The 19880-nt window shown below is 36.9% G+C and overlaps 1 protein-coding gene across 1 annotated transcript in view; it reads left to right on the top strand.

Annotated features, from left to right (window-relative positions):
* Positions 1-19880, top strand: part of EYS (eyes shut homolog) — a 958850-nt gene that overhangs the window by 672619 nt on the left and 266351 nt on the right. The window contains exon 35 of the mRNA XM_075145270.1: positions 15184-15296. Within this exon, the coding sequence (XP_075001371.1) occupies positions 15184-15296 (113 nt within the window). The remainder of the gene's footprint in view (positions 1-15183; positions 15297-19880) is intronic.

Genomic DNA, 19880 nt, shown 5'->3' with positions numbered 1-19880 from the left:
CTCAATAAACATCAGTATTTCTGAAATTAAAAGAACATTAATAATTCTTTGGGAATTGGTGTGATATCTTATCTTGAAGTACGTTGAAGTGATATTTTATCTTGAAGTATCTGGTAGTAGAAGTATCTGGTTTTTAAATTGCAGAAAACTATACTGAAAGGTACTCCAGCAAGAAAATGGTCACATGAGGTTATATATACCCTAATCTTTCAGTGAAGGGAATGTTCAAATACGGAGTTTCCTCATGGAATCCTAACACAGGGTTGTATAAATACCTTCACGGTTGATAGCGTCCTGATCTGACCCAAATTATAGGAAGTTACCTGGGCATGATATTCTGCATAGTTTTCTTTAACCAAAGAAGACCAAAAGTCTTCAAAATAAGAAACATCCCAGGTTTTAGTAGAATGAAAACTAGAACATTTAACCTCTTTATATAAAAAACATGATGTTGGACAAAATAGGAGAAAAATGGCTAGACACAATCCTTCCCCACCCATTATGATCTTGCAGGTGGATTTTTAGTCTCTCACTGCCTTTCTGAAGTTTAATGAATTTGCATCTTTGATCCTGTTTTCCTCTCCATCACCTCTGAGACCAGGTTCTCTGCTGTGTTCCCCTAACAGTAGTTTCAGTTTCTCTGCTTAAGCTGCAGTCTGCTACTTCCCTGCTATGCTTATTGCCTGCCATCTGGGTTGTTCTCTGGAACTTTTTTTTTAACCAGAGCCCACTCTGTGGCTCGTTAGGGAAATAAATCATATTCTCCCTTTCTACGGGAGTAACTGTTATTCTTAGGGGAACATAGTACTAACTTAAAATAGAAGCAAATATAATGTGCAACCTATTACAACAGCACATCGATACAAGACAGTCTAGGATAACCCTAGAAGTGCTTCTCCAGTGTTGGTAAGACACAAGGTTTTGGTGACAGCTGCGGTATTTGTAACTTGGTCCCTCTCCTCACTTGTAGTCAGTCACTCTTCTTTCCTCAATGTGTTTAAATTTTATGTAAGATCCAACTCAGTTTGAGTTTTGGCAAGTTTTATTTCATCTTTATGCTCTCTACTTCCAACACATATCATTCTTTACTGTTTCTTTGTGTGTGTATGTTTGTGTATGTTCTTCATTATTCCCAGTACCCTCTTCCAGCTGCTGATTGCCAGATATTTCTGCCACTTTAATTAAGGAAATTTCACACCTCCCATCTTTGATGTTTTCAGTTTTTTGACTGTTTCCTTTAATTTTGTGCTTTTTCCTTCCAAAAAAGGAAATCTTCATTGAAGATGTAGTTTTGTTTGTCTAGGCTCTGTTTAAATTATGGTGATTCCTGTTTGGTCCTTCCACAGTTAATCTGGGTGACTAGTGTTTCTATAGTGTCCTTGAGATTTATCAAATTAAAACATAAGGTATCATTATCTTTTTTAGGCTGAGTGTGTATTTGATGAATAAAAAGAAAAATTAAATGTTTTGCTGAGGAATAGAGACTCTATTAATATCAAAAGCATTTGGTGTCCTGTTATGCGTGCTAAGTTAGTCTCGTAGCGGTGTGATTTCCCTGAGAACCTACTGCTCTAATAATGTTAGGGATCTCTCTCCACATTCATTCTTAGTCCCAGGATCTTTCAATCTCATTGATCTTCTACGTACAAGTTTCCATTATTTCAGGAACAATAAATTGACTTTGTGTATCTTGGCAGCTTTGACATTTCACTGTGTTGTTTCATTTCTTTTCCCAACTGCAAGCAATGTAGCAGAGGCAGGTTTTATAGAAAACTATAGTAAATGGAGGCCATTCCTGATGCCTGGCAAATAAGTCCTTCAGTGCTGTTTGCTTAATGGCTTCACTCTAAACTAAGTATCTGAATGTACCTATTGGGCATGCAGTGAATAGCTGAGCCTGAAAAATAGTCAAATGACACATTTGCCAAGCCAGCAGGAAGTGCACTCTGCTCTAAAGGTAGAAACCAACTAAGCTGTTGTGATATAAAGAAAGAGTCAGTATTAGGAGAGGAACATGGTGATCACATTGTTTGTAAATTTGTGATTTTTGGTATGCATCATAAAAACAAGAAAGTAACAAAGGAACTGGCAGCTGTTATACGTTAAACCATTGGAAATGAACTCATTTTGTGCTCTTTCATCTAAATGAAATGAGATTTGGAAATGAAAGAATAGAGAAGGAAGAAACATTTAATAACTTTGGGGAACATTAGCATAAAATCATTAATTTCCTATTTTATTGATATTAATGATACACTTTTTAAAGGCAAAAAGGAGTAAAGATAAATAACCGTGTCAGTGCCTGCCACTTTCTTCTGTGGTTTAAACCTCCTTCTTATTTACTTTCCTGGTTTCTACCTACTTTACTGTGCTAGTGTTTACTAAATTCTGAGAATTATATATACAACTACTGAGAGTTGCTTTCTTTGTATATAATAGTAAACAGAAAAAACATTATTTGATTGTGTCACTGTCTCATTATGTACATTCTCGTTCCAGGTTACACAATGCTGTTTTACAGACTATTGTTCACAGCACAGGCAGAATAGTATGGAAAAAGAGAGGAAAAAATTAAAACCAAATACATTTATAGAATGTATTTCAAAATTAACACAAGTTAAGTATAAGATGAAATGTTAATGTAAACCTGAAATGGTAGGAATATCCTGGTTTTTCACATGATCCCATATTGTTTGCCATTTGTGAACTCATGTGTGCTCAATACCTGAAATACAAGGCTATTGATTTTGCCTTGTAATCAGTTTGTGAAAATGGTGAAAACTGTTTGTCCATGCTGCAAACGTGCTGTCTATCTTCTGGTAGCTTTCTTGCATACAGCAGAATACTTCTGAACCCTTTACTGGAGTTGGAGGAGAGGGATTTGAATGAATCAGATGTATTTAATTAAAAGAGATTCCTGGTTAACAGCGTAAATGAGTGCATGAATGCAAACCTCTGTGTGTGTGTGTGTGCATGCACATGTGCATGTATGTATGTATTTATGTATGGAAGTTTATTCCTTTTGACTTCTGAAATTCTAATAGCTGAATTATCATGTGGAAAGTGGTCTACTAACATGGCAAAAATTCTCTGCTGAAGAAATGCCTGAGATCATCAGGCATCCTGTAATTTGTAGAGTTTTTACAGGAAGAAGTTTGTAGAGTTCTTGCAGAGAAGGACGTGAGGTCCTGGTGGACAACAAATTGAACATGAACCAGCAATGTGCTCTAGCAGCAAAGGAGGCTACCGGTATCCTGGGCTGCACTAGGAGGAGTGCTGCCAGCATGTCAAGGGAGGTGATCCTTACCCTGTGCTCAGCCCTGGTGAGGCCACCCCTGGAGTACTGTGTCCAGTTGTGGGCTACCCAGCATAAGAGACATGGCCATACTAGAGAGAGTCCAGTGAAGGGCCATGAAGTTGATTAAGGAACTGAAGCATCTGTCCTGTGAGGACAGGCTGAGAGACAGCCTGGAGAAGAGAGGGCTCAGGGGGATCTCATCAATGTGTACAAATATCTGAAGGGAGGGTGTGAAGAGGACAGATCCAGGCTCTTTTTAGTGGTGCCCAGTGACAGGACCAGAGGCAATGAGCACAAACTGAAACACAGGAGGTGCCATCTGAATATCAGGAAAAACTTTTTCACTGTGAGGGTGACTGAGCACTGGCACAGGTTGCCCAGATTGGTGTGGAGTCTCCATCTGTGGAGATAGTCAAAAGCCATCTGGACATGGTCCTGAGCAACCGGCTTTAGATGACACTGCTTCAGCAGGGGGGTTGGACAAGATGACCTCCAGAGGTCCCTTCAAACCTTAACCATGCTGTGATTCTGTGAAATACCACAGCCTACGTGATCTGTTATTATTCTCTTTTCTAGCATCTTGTATTGGTTGCTACTGGAGATATAGGATACAGGTTCAGTACCTGGTGAAGATTACTCATCTAATATTTCTGTTTCTAGGAGAAAGTTGGGAGAAAAAAACTAAATTATTTTTCATGGTCAGATGTACTTTGTTGTGGCAGTAGAAGCCTCAATGGCTGCAGAATAGTGGAAAGGAGGGTTCAGAGCCCTCTGAGTACCAGATCTCTATACTGTTATTAATGACACTTGTAGTCTCTGTGAAGACTGAATAGAAAACTAAATGCTGTTAGCTTGGTAAGATGTATATTGCATGAACACTTTTTTTATACACCATTCTAAAGCCTTTTAATAGCCTTGAAAATTTTGTGACAGTTGGGAAGTTTTTTTCAACCAGAAGGAATGCACTAGAGAAAGAATACAAACACATTAGAATCTCAGGAAAGGGAAAGTGACTGACCCTGTGGTGTTTGCCCTGAATAACAGCCTGAGGTATGTTGAGAGTAAAAATAAAAGAGGTAAGATTTCATCCTGAGAAGAATAGAGCAGGTCAGCATTGAGGCTTAAAGCAATGCTAGGGAGAGAGAGGAGGGAACTCAGTTCCAGGATCTGAGCAATGGGAGCAAGTAAGGAAGCAGTTTAGAATTTGCCATGCATTAATTATTTTAATACTTGTTTTCATTTTTTTTAAAATGAAGAACTTACTTCATACTTCCAGTTTTTAGAATATTGTTTGATTTCTCCTCTAGATCATCTAGTGCATAATGTGGGTTCATGTGAATCTGATGTTTTTGTCTACTCTGGCTTTCCTGGGGAGTATCAATTCCAAATAAAATTTGTAAATGCTGTAGACAGGGACTCTAAGAGCATGAAATTCAGGGCATGTATGAGACTCTAAGTATTAGGCGCATCTTTTGAAAAATATATGAATAGTATACGAGTCAACGTGGGGGGAGATAGAATTGAATGCTAGAACAAGAGGAGATGTTCTGCATAAACCAACATCTTCCTCTGGCAATCAGTAGGCAGTACAGAGATAGTTCACAGCTCTGGGGAAACACATATTGTCATAAGTCTTTCATGACTGTGATTCTCAAACTGGGAAAAAAAAGCTAAAACAAGTAATTAGGTAACCATATCCAACGCTTACCTCACTCCTTTGCTAAAGGTTTTTGTTTCTTCAGGAGAGATGAAAAAACAGGTCATGGGTCCACTTCTCAGTTATTCCAAGTTAAACTGCCATTAATCTCCATCTATGCTAATATGTTGAATTATAGATTTATTTTCCTATTCTGTTACATTTGTCACAGGGGCAGTAACATCTAGCTGAAAGACAGTGCAGACAACAGTGGGTAGTAACCTGTCAGTTATCTCATAAAAAATTGATAAAGATTTTAAATTTTTACTCACTGGTAGAGTTAATTGTTTTTGGAACACAAAAATTTGTCTTGTCTTACTATAGTAAGAGAATTAAATGCATTTTGGAAGTACCTGGATTCATTACCTTCTTCACACATCATGGTTAACGTTTTTGTGTGATCTGTCTACTGTAGATACACCTCTGATCACATAAATACATGTGACTAACATCTTGGTGACCTTGGAATGCACGTATACTCCTAAACACCTTGTTATGGGTCAGGCAGCTCTCCTTGTTACCATGTTCCTAACACTGCAAACCACCATAATACCAGTTCTCACCTGATCCTGATAGCTTATATATGTCACACTGTTAGACTTAGGATTCTCTGAAGTATTTTTGGGAAGTTGAAAGGCATAGTGTAGTAGCTGACATATTCCTTACATTTTGTGTGAGGAATACTGTGTTTAGTATTTAGTTACATTGAAACCCCTCTGGTCTTAAAAGAGGCCAAGCTAGAAAAATAAAATTATGTATTTAGAATATACAAAACCAGACAATCTAGTTGCAGATGTTTATAAAAGATGTACAGGCATGATAAAAGAAAGCACAAAGTCATAAAAGTTTATGAAGACATTTTCTCTTTGTCTCTCCCTTCTTCAGCTGAGGTTCTTTGACTTTTTTAGAATTCTGACACAATGAACCCCTTCTGAATGCCGTATACCTCAGGTTACATTAATGTCGTGGTTTAACCTGGCAGCAGCCAAATACCACGCAGCCGCTCGCTCACCCCCCCCACCAGGTGGGATGGGGGAGAGAATCAGAAGGGTAAAAGTGAGAAAAACTCGTGGGTTGAGATTAAAGACAGTTTAATAGGGAAAGCAAAAGCCGCGCACGCAAGCAAAGCAAAACAAGGAATTCATTCACCACTTCCCATCAGCAGGCAGGTGTTCAGCCATCGCCAGGAAAGCAGGGCTCCATCACGCGTAACGGTTACTTGGGAAGACAAACGCCATCACTCCAAACGCCCCCCTCCTTCTTCTTCACCCAGCCTTATATGCTGAGCATGACGTCATATGGTATGGAATAGCCCTTTGGCCAGCGGGGCCAGCCGTCCTGGCCACGCTCCCTCCCAGCCCCCTTCACATCTGGCAGGGCATGGGAAGATGAAAAGTCCTTGACTAGCATAAACAATACCTAGCAACAACCAAAAGATCAGCGTGTCATCAACATTATTCTCACACTACATCCAAAACACAGCACTATACCAGTTAATAGGAAGAAAATCAACTCCATCCCAGCCAAAACCAGGACAATTAATTAAAGGAAAGACTATTTTGTTGGAACATTTTAGCTTTTATAGCCATTTTTTCCTTCTGAAGACTTCCAGGTGTTCCAGATAAATACAATCATTCTCCCTGAAACATATGTATTTCTTCCTTATGCAGGAGTTAGTCTGACCATCATATGAGTATTAATTTCTTTGATATGCAGATGTCTTTGTTTTAGACAAGGTGTTATCTCTTTTAGTTCAGACAGAACATGTACAACTCCTTGCTTCAACCCCTCCCTTTTTTGTAACTCAACATTTAAAATTCAGTAAGAAGTATTTCACACTGAATCTTAATTTAGATATCATAGAATATCCTGAGTTGAAACCGACCCATGGGTATCATCAAATCCATAAGTACATAAACACATATACTTGGTACAAACATCTCTTGGGTCAAATGTTTGTAGGTCTGAGCTACTGGTTATTGATTGGACAAAAACCAGAACTACAGAAGTTAACTGGCTTGGACTAAAAACTAGTTCAGGGTGATGGACTCCAAATACCTTTCCCTAATGTGCTATAATACATTGGTGTAGCACAGTGTTTAGTATGTTTACCTTCAGCTTCACTCTGAAAAGGGAAAGTGCAGGGAGATGAGTTAGTTCATAGAGTCTGTACCAGATAAGAAACATAAGTCTGTTTTCCAAATTTCATTCTACATGTTCTAGTCATCTCAGGCCAATATTTCTTCCAGCTTGTTCCTGGGCAAGGTATTGTACCACATTAACAAGAGTGAATTAAAAAAGATAAATTACAGTAGTTGAACTTACTAAGAATTGCAATAGCAAACACAGTAAGTAAATCATGCATTATGCTTATAAGCATAAACACTGAAATTGTTTACAGAAAGGCCAGACATTGCTAGCCATAAAACTTAGGGAGGTCCTTCCTTACTTCAGTCTTCATATCACTTCTGAAATGCAACATTGCACTTGCTTAACTGCAAGGCAAGAGCAAGTTTAAAAGATAAGGATCTTGGCCAAGGACAAACTTTCATAAAAATGGAAAGGGAATTTCTCAGTACCCTTGAATCTTTCAGACTTACTGATTTTAATTAATCCTTTGTGGCTTAATGAAGCATTCTCAGCCAGAACAAACTGGCAGAATCATGGAAAATTGACAGTGAAACACTTATGCTCATGTTTTACACTGCCAATCAATTTAGATGAGGAAATGATGCAAGGGGAATGTCAATGTCTGTTATATGGGGAGCTGGCTCCATCAGAGTCCTGGACCAGGCTGGTTCCCTCTGTAAAACACAGCAATCCAGGAGGTGTTTTACAAACACTGGTACCCTCACAGATCCAATGTGAAGGCATAGTCTCAGTTCCTTGCCTTACAGCATGGAAGACTGGAAGAACTCCTGACTTGTTGATTTCCCGTAGTGGGAGAACTACTAGGGTAGCAAGTTTTGCAACTCCTGATGTGAATTGCTAGAACAAATGAGAAATGAGGAGCAGAAATGTAAACCTGTACACCTAGACAGTTTGAGGATTTTTTTCCCCTTCTTCTGTCTATTTTATTATGCTTTACCATTCTTGTTTCTTTAAAGTCTTGTGATAGGGTTCAATATCCATGGCAGATATGATAAATGCAGATTCAGAATCATAGCAATAAATTATTTAAAAATTTCAGCAGAAGTAAATGAAAAAATAAAAAAAAAAATCTTGATTTAACTTGCTTCTTACCCCCTTTTTAGTTGTGTTAGAATAATTTAATTAAAATTATTTTTTTGACGTTTGGCTCAGAATCACAATTTCAGTGTAAAATCATCTATTATGTTAACATATCAATTAAATGAAACTTTGTTATTATGCATAGGTCTATACAGTGTTTCATTTCATGACCAGTACTTGTCAGGATGTAGAAGAGATTTCAGTTCCTTTCTGTTTCATCCACTTTATTTTATATATGGTGGCATGTAGGCAATTTTACCAGTATACATTCCCATTTTTCCTTCCCATTTCTGTGCTAGTACTAGTACAGAAGGTGAAACAATATTCCTTCTCCCATATTTTAAGTGTTTTCTTTTATTACTTTTGTTTTCAGAACTAATACCACTTTTCATTTTCCTACACTTTTTGAAAGGTCATTAAACTCTAATAAAAATTGGTTTATACTACATTATCTAACAATAAAAAAGCATGTGGATTAAAATTGGAACTGAGTAGGAAAAGTATTTTTAAAAGCAAATATTAGAAAGTGCAGTAACAAACAGCATAGATACATCAAACCCCCTCCACCACCATCACCACCATCTACTTCAGCAACACTTCTCAAAGGAAGGCACATTTCTTGCTAGTCAGTGGCTATACAAATTAACCAGAGTAACATTGTCCATTTTGCTTGATCTACTGGAATTAAAATGCACAAGGTTTAATTTTTATTAATTGTTGTTTAAAAAGTTTAAGCCAGCAAGAACAAAAGTGTTAACATTTTTTGGTCAAGATGATGTCTGAGTGACTAATGTTGCTTTTTAACAAAACCTTGAAAATTTGGTGGCTTGAAGAGACTGGAAAAAATACATATCCTACCTATAGCATGTTGCCTTGAATGCAGGCAAGCTTCAGTGCTTGCTAAATGGCATACAAAGGCAGAATAAGATCCTGTTAGATTAAACATGTTCTGTTTGCCTTGGTGCTAATTTGTTAGTCTGTAGTGTTATTTTGTGCTGTATTTAAATCAATATCTAACCCAGGAACATGGGTTGTAAAATTACATTTCTTAAAGAACAAATTCTTCTTTACAGGGGAAGGACCACCACCACCACCACCACATCCCCAAGGAATTTAGGCTTTTTTGAAAAAGAGAATATTTTTGTTTTCCTGATGTTGTCTGATATTGAAGTTCAGTTGCAGTAAGTTTCGAGCAGGTTAAAACTGAGATGGTTAGTCAAATTTGTTCCTGTTTGGCCAATGGGAAGAGAATACAGACTTGAGAGTAGAACTTGCTTAATTTCAGAATTCATTATGACCATTTCATATGATTCTAATCACTAGCAAGAACCAGAAATGAAGTAGAGAAACTGTTATCTCAGGGTTGATATTTATCTTGGAGTTATGCATTAATTTCCAAACTGTTCATCATGTTGTTAGTAAACATAAATAAAAATGTTATTTGAGTATTCAAAAATGTGTACCTGGGCCATTTTTTTTATATTTAAAATATTGCAGTTTGAAAAGTTTCACAATCTTTTGCAGAGAGTTCTACAAATCAGACTCCAAAATCAGGCATATTTCACAGGAATCACAAAGATGTGAAAGATTACTGAATAGTGTATTCTGGTACATTGTAATATCTATAGTGAGAATTTTTAAGATATATAAAATTTATCTTGAGTGGAGACAAATAAGGAAAGATTGTGCTATACTTTGTTTTCTTTTGAGTTAATTATAATTTTTTTAATAAATGCTCTGATCTTAAGCTAAAACTTCATTATATTATTTATGAATCTGTAGTGAAATGACAGCATGCAAGCTCATTTCACTAGGAACTCAGTTCTAGGTTAATTCTACCTAACAGCAGCTCTAATTTGAGCTAGTCAGTAAGGGATGTTAATAAATGGTTTGGCATATATGTATGAACTTTTCCTACCAGGTAAGTATCTGTACTCATTTTTGTCAAGTATAAAGGGCATTTAAAGAGCATGGTTACTATATGTCAAACATATCTGCATAGTTTCTGAATAGTGAATTGTATTAAATTAAATTTCTGGTGTTGCTATGACCCTGACATTTTCAGGAAATTTAAGTATTACAGTTTGTCAGCATATTAATGTGTTTTTGTAAATGGAAGGAAACCCAACTACATGTGAAGTCTACATTTGAATACTCTGCTAATCACAAATGAATATCTATTCTCAAAAAAAGCAGAATAAAAGCTGCTTACTTTTGATTATTTGTATCATAGCCCTTATTCCTAAATATGTCTAAGATGACGTTAGTTTTTTGTATAGATAGCATAGCACTGCAAAGGCAAGTAATTTTTTGACCAAACTGTTTATGATGTAGTTATGATTAGAAAACAAAGAAGTAAGAATTTAAAATTACTTTAGAGGAATGCATTATATTCAAAATATACACATATCAGTGTAGGAGAAATGATTAGGAGCCCAATCAGTATGTTTGTTTTGGGGGGAAGGAAAACATATTGTTAAAATATTCACGGATAACAGTGCTTGGGGGAATACTCAGATAAATGTTTATTCCCAAACCAAGCGATTAATTTGCTGTTCAGTGTGCAAAATGGATCATAGGTTGCCATAGTGAAATTTCCCCATACCAACCTGACATTCAGAGTCTTGAATGAACTTAACTAGGCACAGTAGCTGTCATAAATGTTAAAACTATATTGCACCTGACCTTTGCATTTATTGGTTCCTTTTGTTTTCTATTTTTTTGTGTTTGTTTTTACAATCCCAAGAATGAGGTCTTTTGTTGAAAAACATACATGGTGTGACTGGAACAATCATAATTAAGCTTTAGTGAAACTTCAGAAGAGAGTAAGAGAAAGAAGAAGAAGCTCTAACAAGTTGATTTATGCAGTCAATATTAAAGCACTGTTCAATTTTTTTTTTTTTTTAGGCAATGTTATGGGTCCCATGTCATTTCCAACTCAGAATTGTGTAACTGTTTCTGTCCATGTTCATATTAGATTTGCAACAGATCCTAAATCCTATTAATTTGAAAATAGTTTTATTTACTATTTATAAAAGGCAGGAAAAAAAGAATACAAGCATCTCTTATAAAAAGTAAAATGTGAAACTTAATAGGACAATACATTTTCAAAGATTACCTGGTAAAATTTGTCATGATAATGGCAGCAAAAGCAGGCTGCTGACTATAACACTTGGCAGTCCATCGCGCTTATTTACTTGCCAAAGTGACTGGTAAAGGAATGAGATGGAAGAGAGTCTTCTGTTGTCCATAATCATATCAATAGTCTGTGTCAGCCATCGTGGTATATGAAGTGATATTGTTCTTTTAGTATCTGAAGTGTAGCTTTGAGAAGGGGAGTGTTCACATCCAGTCCTTGAATGAGGGTTTTGTTTCTTTCTAAGTTCCAGGAAGCCTCAGTGCAATCCTCTAAAATGTGTTTGCTACACAGAGAGATGACCTTCCCTGTTCCAGCACCTGAATTTTACTGACTTCAAATGCCACCTTAAACAGTTACATAATTTTCCACATTGTCGCATTGTAGTAATATATCTGTTTTAAAGTCTTAACGGTCCTTAAACCTTTGCTGTTAAAGACATAAACAGTGAACTGTTAATGAACTTCTTCAAGCCCTTCCCATGGGTTGGAAGGCCAGTTCATTTTGTTTATAGTGTGTGGCATGGCACAGTGTGTTATGTTTCAGAGCGGTTGAACGTGCAGAGGAAAGCAATTCGCCTTGCTTCAGCTGTGTCATACTTGTGCAACATATCTCTCTGCTGGGAGGGAGAGGGATCTCCTTTTCCCCGAGAGAGCAGGGAGCAGTTTTTGGCAGCCCCAGGCAGAAAGCCTGTGGAAGGAAGGGAGGCTGGGGCAGTCCTGAGAGGAACAGAGTGCTTACTTAAAACTTGGAGGTGACTCTCAACCATCTTGTAAAAGTGATGGCAAAAAGGAAATTTTCCTTGGGACCCAGAAGCCGCTGTGTGCATGTGGGACACTGAATGTTTTTGACACCAAAGTCACTGAATTTTTTAGAAAGCAAGACTAAAGGAAAGGGCCCTCCCTGCAAAGATGGAGGAGAGAGGAGGGAGATTTACCAGCTCCTCAGAAATGTATTGAATGGTTGCCATGTTCTAATTTAGTATTTTGTGTTCTAGTAAAACCTAGTTTTAAAATCTTTCAGTCTTTCAAAATCTCTTTTTCCTTTAAAGAAAAGGGCAGGCGGTTTTACCTCAAGGCTCTGGACAGAGCAAGAAGCTATCACAGTATGAAACGTGGTTTAGTAGCAGGTAAGGAAGAAGGCAAATACACAGGCTAGAGGCCATCATTCTTTTTATGACCTTTAATGATAAGAAAAGAAATAAGGAAGACTATTTTGGAAAAATCTCTTCCCATTAATTTGACCCCATTTAGACTTATACCATCCACAACATCCTACGGCAGATTCCACAGCTTAATTTCGAGTGATACGAAAAGTATGCCCTTTAGCTTGCTTTCATCTTTGCACTGATTGATGTAATTTCATGTCCTTTTGATCCTGTACTGTGAGAACCTGTGAAAACTCTTTATTTATCTGCATACTACTCTGTTCTAACTCTCCTTGATGGTGGGTTTTCCTGAATAAAGAATCCTGGTCTATATAGTCACTCTCTCATATGTATCGTCATCCTTACATACCGTATAGTTTTTGCATATTGTGAAATTTTTGCATATTGTGAAATCCTCTTCTCAAAATTTTGCTATACTGAGTAATGCAGGAAACATTGAGCCACTTGTGAATATGCTGAAAAGCAGAGACCCTGATATAGATTGCTGAGGGAATTTCTAAGGGCTCTCCATACTGAGAAAGCTCACTATTTATTTGCAATTTTTCTGCTTCTATTTTAACCATTCTCTTCATTTATTGAAGGCCTTCCTTGTTATCCCAGGGTGACCGAGTTACTTCAGAATCTTTTAGCACAGAAACTTGTTAAAAGCCTTTTGGAAATCAAAGGCTATATGCCAAGGTATCCTTTTTCATATATTCAGTGTTCCTCTTGTGAGTTACAATTTCCCTTTTCAGAAACCATCCCAACTATAGCCCAGTACATTATGTTCATCGATGTATCTGTTAATTCTGTTCTTTAATGTAAATCTTAATGATTTGTGTGGAATGGAACTGGGACTTACTGATCCATAGTTTGAGGTCTGCCTTTGCATTCCCTAGTCTTGTCCCCCTTTCCCAAATCATAAAAAGGAAAAAAACCCAAACCAACCCAAACCCAACCCAAACAAACAAAAAACCCAAAAATCCACATCTACCATTCTCGTGGTTTGGATGCCATTTTAAGTGATGACCACAGTAATTTCCTTTAGGACTTCCGTTTGCTACTGTTCACTTTGTTAATTTATTTTAAAACATTTTCCAGTAATAATGCAATTTGAGATCTCTCATGATTCCCTACTAAAAAGGGGTTCTGGGAACCTCCTAGAGCTCCTGTACATTAAATTTTGATTTGGAGAGTTCATTTACATTTCCTGCTAGAGCCGTATCTCTTTGAAGATTCCTTTTATACTTAGATGGTCTATTGGCCCTACAGCCTTTCTGGCAGGCTTACTGCTCCTATTGGGTTTTAAAAAACATTTACTGCTCGCCATTATGCTTTTAGCAAATTGTTCCTCAAGATCTTTTTATTTTTCTTTACTGACCTGCTTTATTGAATTTTTACTGCCAACATTTATATAACTTCTCATTTTCCTTCATTTGGACATGACTTCAACATTTAAAGGATGTATTTTAGCTATTATAAACATTTTGTACCTTGCTAATTAAACATTCCAATTTTTGAGGGTCTCTAGTGTCTTTTTTTCCTAGTAGTTTATTACATTTTATGTGAACCTCTGATAGCTTGTTTTAAGAATTCATCTGCATGAACTTTACCCTTTGGGATATTCCTTTGAATTTCCTTTTAGAAAGTCCCTTCGTTTTTATGTAGTGCCTCTACGAAATGATGATCTCAGTGACTTTTATGTGTTGTTGTTTCTGCAGGTATCTAAACCTGCAGACATCTAAACCTGACTTCATGGTCAGTGTTAGGAACAGGTCCTTTGCAGTGTTAAGGACCAAGCCAAGACTTGCTTCTCCCCCTATGGGCTTATGACCAGTAGCCATTTGGTGCCTCAGGTCATACCCTCTTCCACTGTTACTGTGTTTTCTTCCTGAGTAGTCTCCCAAGGCCCCATTCGAATGTGTCAATGACTTTCATCTTCATGAACAGTCCTAGCAGTACTTTTTTCCCTATTTTGGCGTGAAATTTATTATATAAAACATGGAGTCTTACCTGTTATGTGGCCCCAAGGACAGGTACACGTGATCTGGTGTGACTAGGAACCTGTCCCAGTCCAGTGGTCCAGTTCATAAAGACTCATTTGCAACATTTTGGGTGATTTGTTTATATATTATAACACCTCCCAACATATTGTGTCAGTGTTATTTGTTTAGATGGCAAGATATGCATAACAATTTATTGTTCTTTCTTTTTTCAGTGATTCCCATTTTTAGTAGGTCCTTAGGCATCTTTGAAACATGATTAATGGTACTAGGTATCTTTTGAGCAGGGAAGTAGTAAACTTAAAAGTAGACTTTTCAAAGCTTCCTTGTTTGCCATTTCCCATAATCTGTGTTCATCTATAAAAAATAAATACCTGATTAAAGTTAGAGAAGTCCACTTTTTGCTGTTGTCTCACTATACCTGTGGTGCTGTCTGTATGTCCAAATCTTTATGAGTTTATTTTTAAGTCAGTACTGCTTATCTTGCTGTAATTTCTTTTCACATTCAATTTTTTTTAATAGAATCTCATTAGCGAAAAAAATGGAGACCAGGAGGATTTTTCAGGAGTAGGGTTAAGTTATGTTACAAATCCTTTGCAGAAGCTTGATTATTTTTAAAACAGATCACAATGACAACAAGCAAAAGAACTGTGTGCATTTTCTCCTTTGTAGATACCTGGACCTGTCTACAATTTCACTGGCTGTATACAAGTCATAGAAATCAATAATGTGGGACCTTTCAACTTCTCTAATGCTGTGGGAAGAAATAATGTTGACAATTGCAGGTAAACTACCCTCTGTGCCTTTTCAAATTGGAAGAAACTGTTTGTGATGATTTTGCTTTCTTCCTTAAATAAGGTGACCATTTTAGATAATTTCAACAATGGTTTCAGAAAAAAAATTGATTATATAGATGGATATTGTGCTTTCTTTTATGCTTCTGGAGCCTTTTCTTTATGTAACATGCTTTTTGCAGAGTAGTTCAATTAAGCTTGACAGCTTATATAGAGTGAGTTTTCACCCAATGAGTGCTGAAACACAGTGTACTAAGCAAAATAATCTGCAACAAAATACAGGAGTGGGAAGAGGGGTGACGTGCTCGTTGTGTTTCTACTCATGGTTTTGGGATTTCTGTAATCTTGTAACAAATACTGATGTCTTGCTGCTACACTTACTATATACAATATTGTGAAAAATGCTGGAAAGCATTGTTTCTGAATACATTAAAAAACCCCACTTGGTTTCATTTTTGCATATTCACGTTGCTGTTGGTCATGCATTGACTGAAATAAAAGGCTGTACAGAGGCAATGGTGTAGATTAGGATTCTGTTCTGGCCTATAAAAGGTTTGAACATGGAAAAGTGGAAAACAAGAAAGTAGAGGTGAATTGCATTTGTAGATCATTAAGTCTTTCAGAACAGAGTATGATTTTAGTCATAGGACATATGTCCTATATCCCTGGAGAATTTTGCATAAGCCTTTTTACATATGGCTTTAATTTTTTTTTTCCTAAAATTTACAGAATAGTTTAATTAATGTTCGTATGCTTGTTTAAACAGTATGTTAGAAAGCTAGTGGTAACTGACTAGATCATTAATTAAAGATCCATGAGATCTGGATTCTGCACTCACTTCTACCACTAGCCCCTTAATGAACTTACACAGATCATGCTCAAAGCTATGAAAGCAGTGTAAACATCAAACTCATTACCTAATCAACCACCTGCCTCAGGTCCTACACATCTAAGCATTTGCCAGTAAAACTTACTCTGAACATAAAGTTCAGCTTTTTACACCTGCACAGACCTGCCGCCATTTTTATTTGGAAGAGCAGCTCAGTGTCATGTCCGTGTCCAAACTTGACAAAGAAATAAATCTTTGCACCCTTTGAGTTCCCCAAGGCATTTTGTTTGGAAGATGTTGTCTAAGTGCATTTAACAAACAGGTGTGGGTGTAAATCCTGCACAAAATACAGAATTCTGGCCTCTGTTGTGACAAACCCCAAAGCTAAGAAAGAAGTGATGGTTCCAGTCTTGCCTTTCTGCACAGAGTTTTTTCCTAGCTAGAACTGTGGTCTCCTCCAAAATGCTGGCACATACTCTTGTCTGTGGAACTATGCCTCTGTGAAGAACAGAAATTCATGGAGATGAAAGCGAGTGAGGAAGCTACTTCATGCCTTTAATTCAGGTATTAACCTAGGAAAAAAAAATCTTGACTTCAAGGACTATTTCTATATTAGTAATTAAATAATCATTGGAAAAAAATCGTAAACCATCTCAGGTGTCTCCTCTGGTTACTAGATTAGGAAGTTGTTCTCCATTTTGCACAAGCATTAGAGCTTTGGTGTCCCAAATCCTAGGCAAGATGTAGCTCTGGGTTTTATACTATATAAAAGAGGGATAACTTTAAAATCAGGACTGTTATAATCTTTTGTGCTTTCGTTCATTCTCCAAAATAATACTTTCTCTGAGATAGGTGTCTACATCCCTGGGCTTTTTGACACCATTCTTTATTCAGTTTTTGCTATTGAGTAGTTTATATAACCATTCATTTAAGAACGAAGGGCCTTCAAGAACCAAAAGACGAATGAGATCTGCTTTGTCCAGTCCGTGTATATAACATATAGAGGTATATAGACAGGAAGGAGAAGGCTTATAAGCCTGTCTTTGTTCCTTTTTAAAATTGTTTCATTTAGAATGCTATATTACCTATTATTCTATAATCTATAGAATTATATGCCAAGATTTATTGCCTTTTGTATTGATTCTGATACTTCCCCTCATAGTCAATTAGCATAGAAATATGGCTGATAATGGTATAATATAGATATTAAAGATTGCTTTATATGAATCAGAACTCAGTGATTACAGTCTAGGGCTGTTTCTTGCAAATACTTACCGTGTATATGTAACTGGTTAGATGAGTAAAACGACATGATAGTTTGTATAGATGAACCATGGAAATAATCTTATACATAAAAGGATGCTGGAAGGATGCTGGGCCTCCTCATCCTGTATCCTGGACAGCATGTGTTCCTTTTCCCTCCCTCCCGCTCTCTCCAGAATGCTGCAGATGAGCCTAACAGTGTCCAGCCGCATGCAATCCACACAGAGCTGGCTCCATCCTGGTCTAAATCACACCTACTCCTGTCTGTGAAAAGCTGGGAAACAGAATTGAAGTTAGTCTGAATTTCCCTTTGTGGCATTGTTGTCCCATAGGAGTGGACTGCAGGGAAGCCTGGCAAGCATTCTCCTTCCTCATTTACTGCCCTGTGACACATGAATTTCATATCTGCCCACACATGGCAGCTTGCATCATCCTTTGCTCTTCACTTTAGGTATAACCCACACGCATCCTGATTGTTATCAATCCTTACATATAAATTCTGCTTCCCAGAAAGCATCTAGGAAGCCCAGCTGCCATTCTGTTTTTGCAATACAGGCTTCTTGGGAAGAGACTTTTTTTTTTTTTCAGAAGAAAGGAGAAAGTGCTTGAAAAAAGTTGCTTAAATAGGGCAATAATGGATTATATATGTTGCAGATACCAGTAGCTGCTGAATGCTAGAAAGTCTAGTGTACTTACATTGTGTTTGCAGAATTCATATGGTTCTGTTGATGCAATTTTGCTACAGTTGGAGCTTCCTGGCAGTAACAGAGTACTCTACAATGTGGCAGACAAAGCAATCCAATTTCTTTCTGTAAGTACATCCCTGTATTTGTCATCCAGTGGCACTAAGTATTTCTATTCTTGCTGTTGTAATTTTCTTTAATTGATCTTCTACCTATCATCACTTGTTTTCAGATTTTTAGTCCTTTTGAATGCCTCTGCTTTTGCATATTTAGCCATACTATAGTGGCATTCTGTTACCCTGCCACGTTTTTTATTTCTTGGTGCCCCAGCAGCATGGATTACTTCATTATTGTGGTGTAGAAGGGCAGCCAAATGAAGACATGCAGAAACTTCTTAAAGTGTATGGGCTTGTGAGTAAATTTTAAGGTTATGAATTTTTAATAGGTTTGAAATTTACTCAAATGTGTTCTGCCATTTTTTTAACTGGATCTATTTGAATTTTAAAATACTAAAAGGATGAGCTAATATGTGCAAGGAATATAGAGTGCTTTCAAAAACAAATTTTAGATACAGTTCATCAACCTTTTCAAAACTATTAGCATCACTATTTCAGGACAAGTCAGTGCCTTTCATAGGATATAATATACTCCACGTGGCTTATCTCAGAGATCAATGCAATTTAGGTTACTGTTTAAAAAGTTTTGAGAATTAAGAAACATAAAAAATGAAGCCATAATATTAATTTCACTGGCATACATATCTGCTTATCTGCTGTCTAAAATGCCCTAGATATATAGGGCAAGAATGCTGTTTGTTCCTTTAGCATTCATATTTTGCAATGAAAATATCATACACTGCAAAGGAGGGAGAATTATTTTAACTGGGTAGAACTAAACGGGAGATGGAGGCAACATGGAAATTGCCTTTCATGTAATTTTAGAAGCAGGTACTAAATTCTGCTTAAATTCAATTGGTAAAGGCAGCACTGGGCAATTGGATAAGATCAAAGACCTTAAAACTTGCAATGATCATTCTGAAAGATGCAGGATTTCTGTGCATGCTCAGAGGCACTGAGGTTTCAAGCGTGAGGCTTTAACTCAGTTAATCTGTAAGGTCATGGCCCAAACCTTCTGCTAATCACATGCATCACTGTTTAAGCCTGGAGTTCATAGGTATGCTACAACACATGATACCATGGGGAGGGGAGAACAGCTAGGAGGGATGTGTTACACTGAGGGCTCATCAGAGCTTTCTGCCATAAAATGTAACCGAAGCGGAATAGGAAATGACAAAATAATGGTATGGGCAGGAGAATGAATTTAAGCTTGACTTTCTGAGAGCAGATTTGCAGCCATAAAAGTCCTCTGAGCTATGCAGCTTTTGCTTTCAGGAAAGGTTATAACAGAATCATATCAATTAGTAAAGGTCAGCCTCCAATAGGTAGTTTTCTAGAATTACACTAGACTATATACTTATCTAAATCTTGTCAAAGTTTATGTTAAGATTGTTTAAACCATTCCTGTCTCAGAGCTATGTATATATAGGCAATTTTGAAAAAGATTATATAATGGCCAACAGTAGTAGAAGAGACAATTGGAAATAACGGATCTCTGATGAGATCTGTTAAAAAATGAAATCTTTATTATTTTTTCCTTCTTCTGAAGCAAGTAAGATACTTGTGATGTGTTAATGCAATCTAAAGCTTCCATAAGTGTTTCAGAAAATGTTACTGGAATAGATTTGCAGGAAAAATGACTATCACTTTCAGGTAGACTACAGATAACAGATACAAATGAAGC

This window comes from Calonectris borealis, chromosome 3 (genome assembly GCF_964195595.1).
Source record: "Calonectris borealis chromosome 3, bCalBor7.hap1.2, whole genome shotgun sequence".
In the NCBI taxonomy this organism is placed as follows: domain Eukaryota; kingdom Metazoa; phylum Chordata; class Aves; order Procellariiformes; family Procellariidae; genus Calonectris; species Calonectris borealis.
The sequence above is the reverse complement of the archived record's forward strand: the minus strand, read 5'-3'. Positions and strand labels throughout refer to the sequence as shown.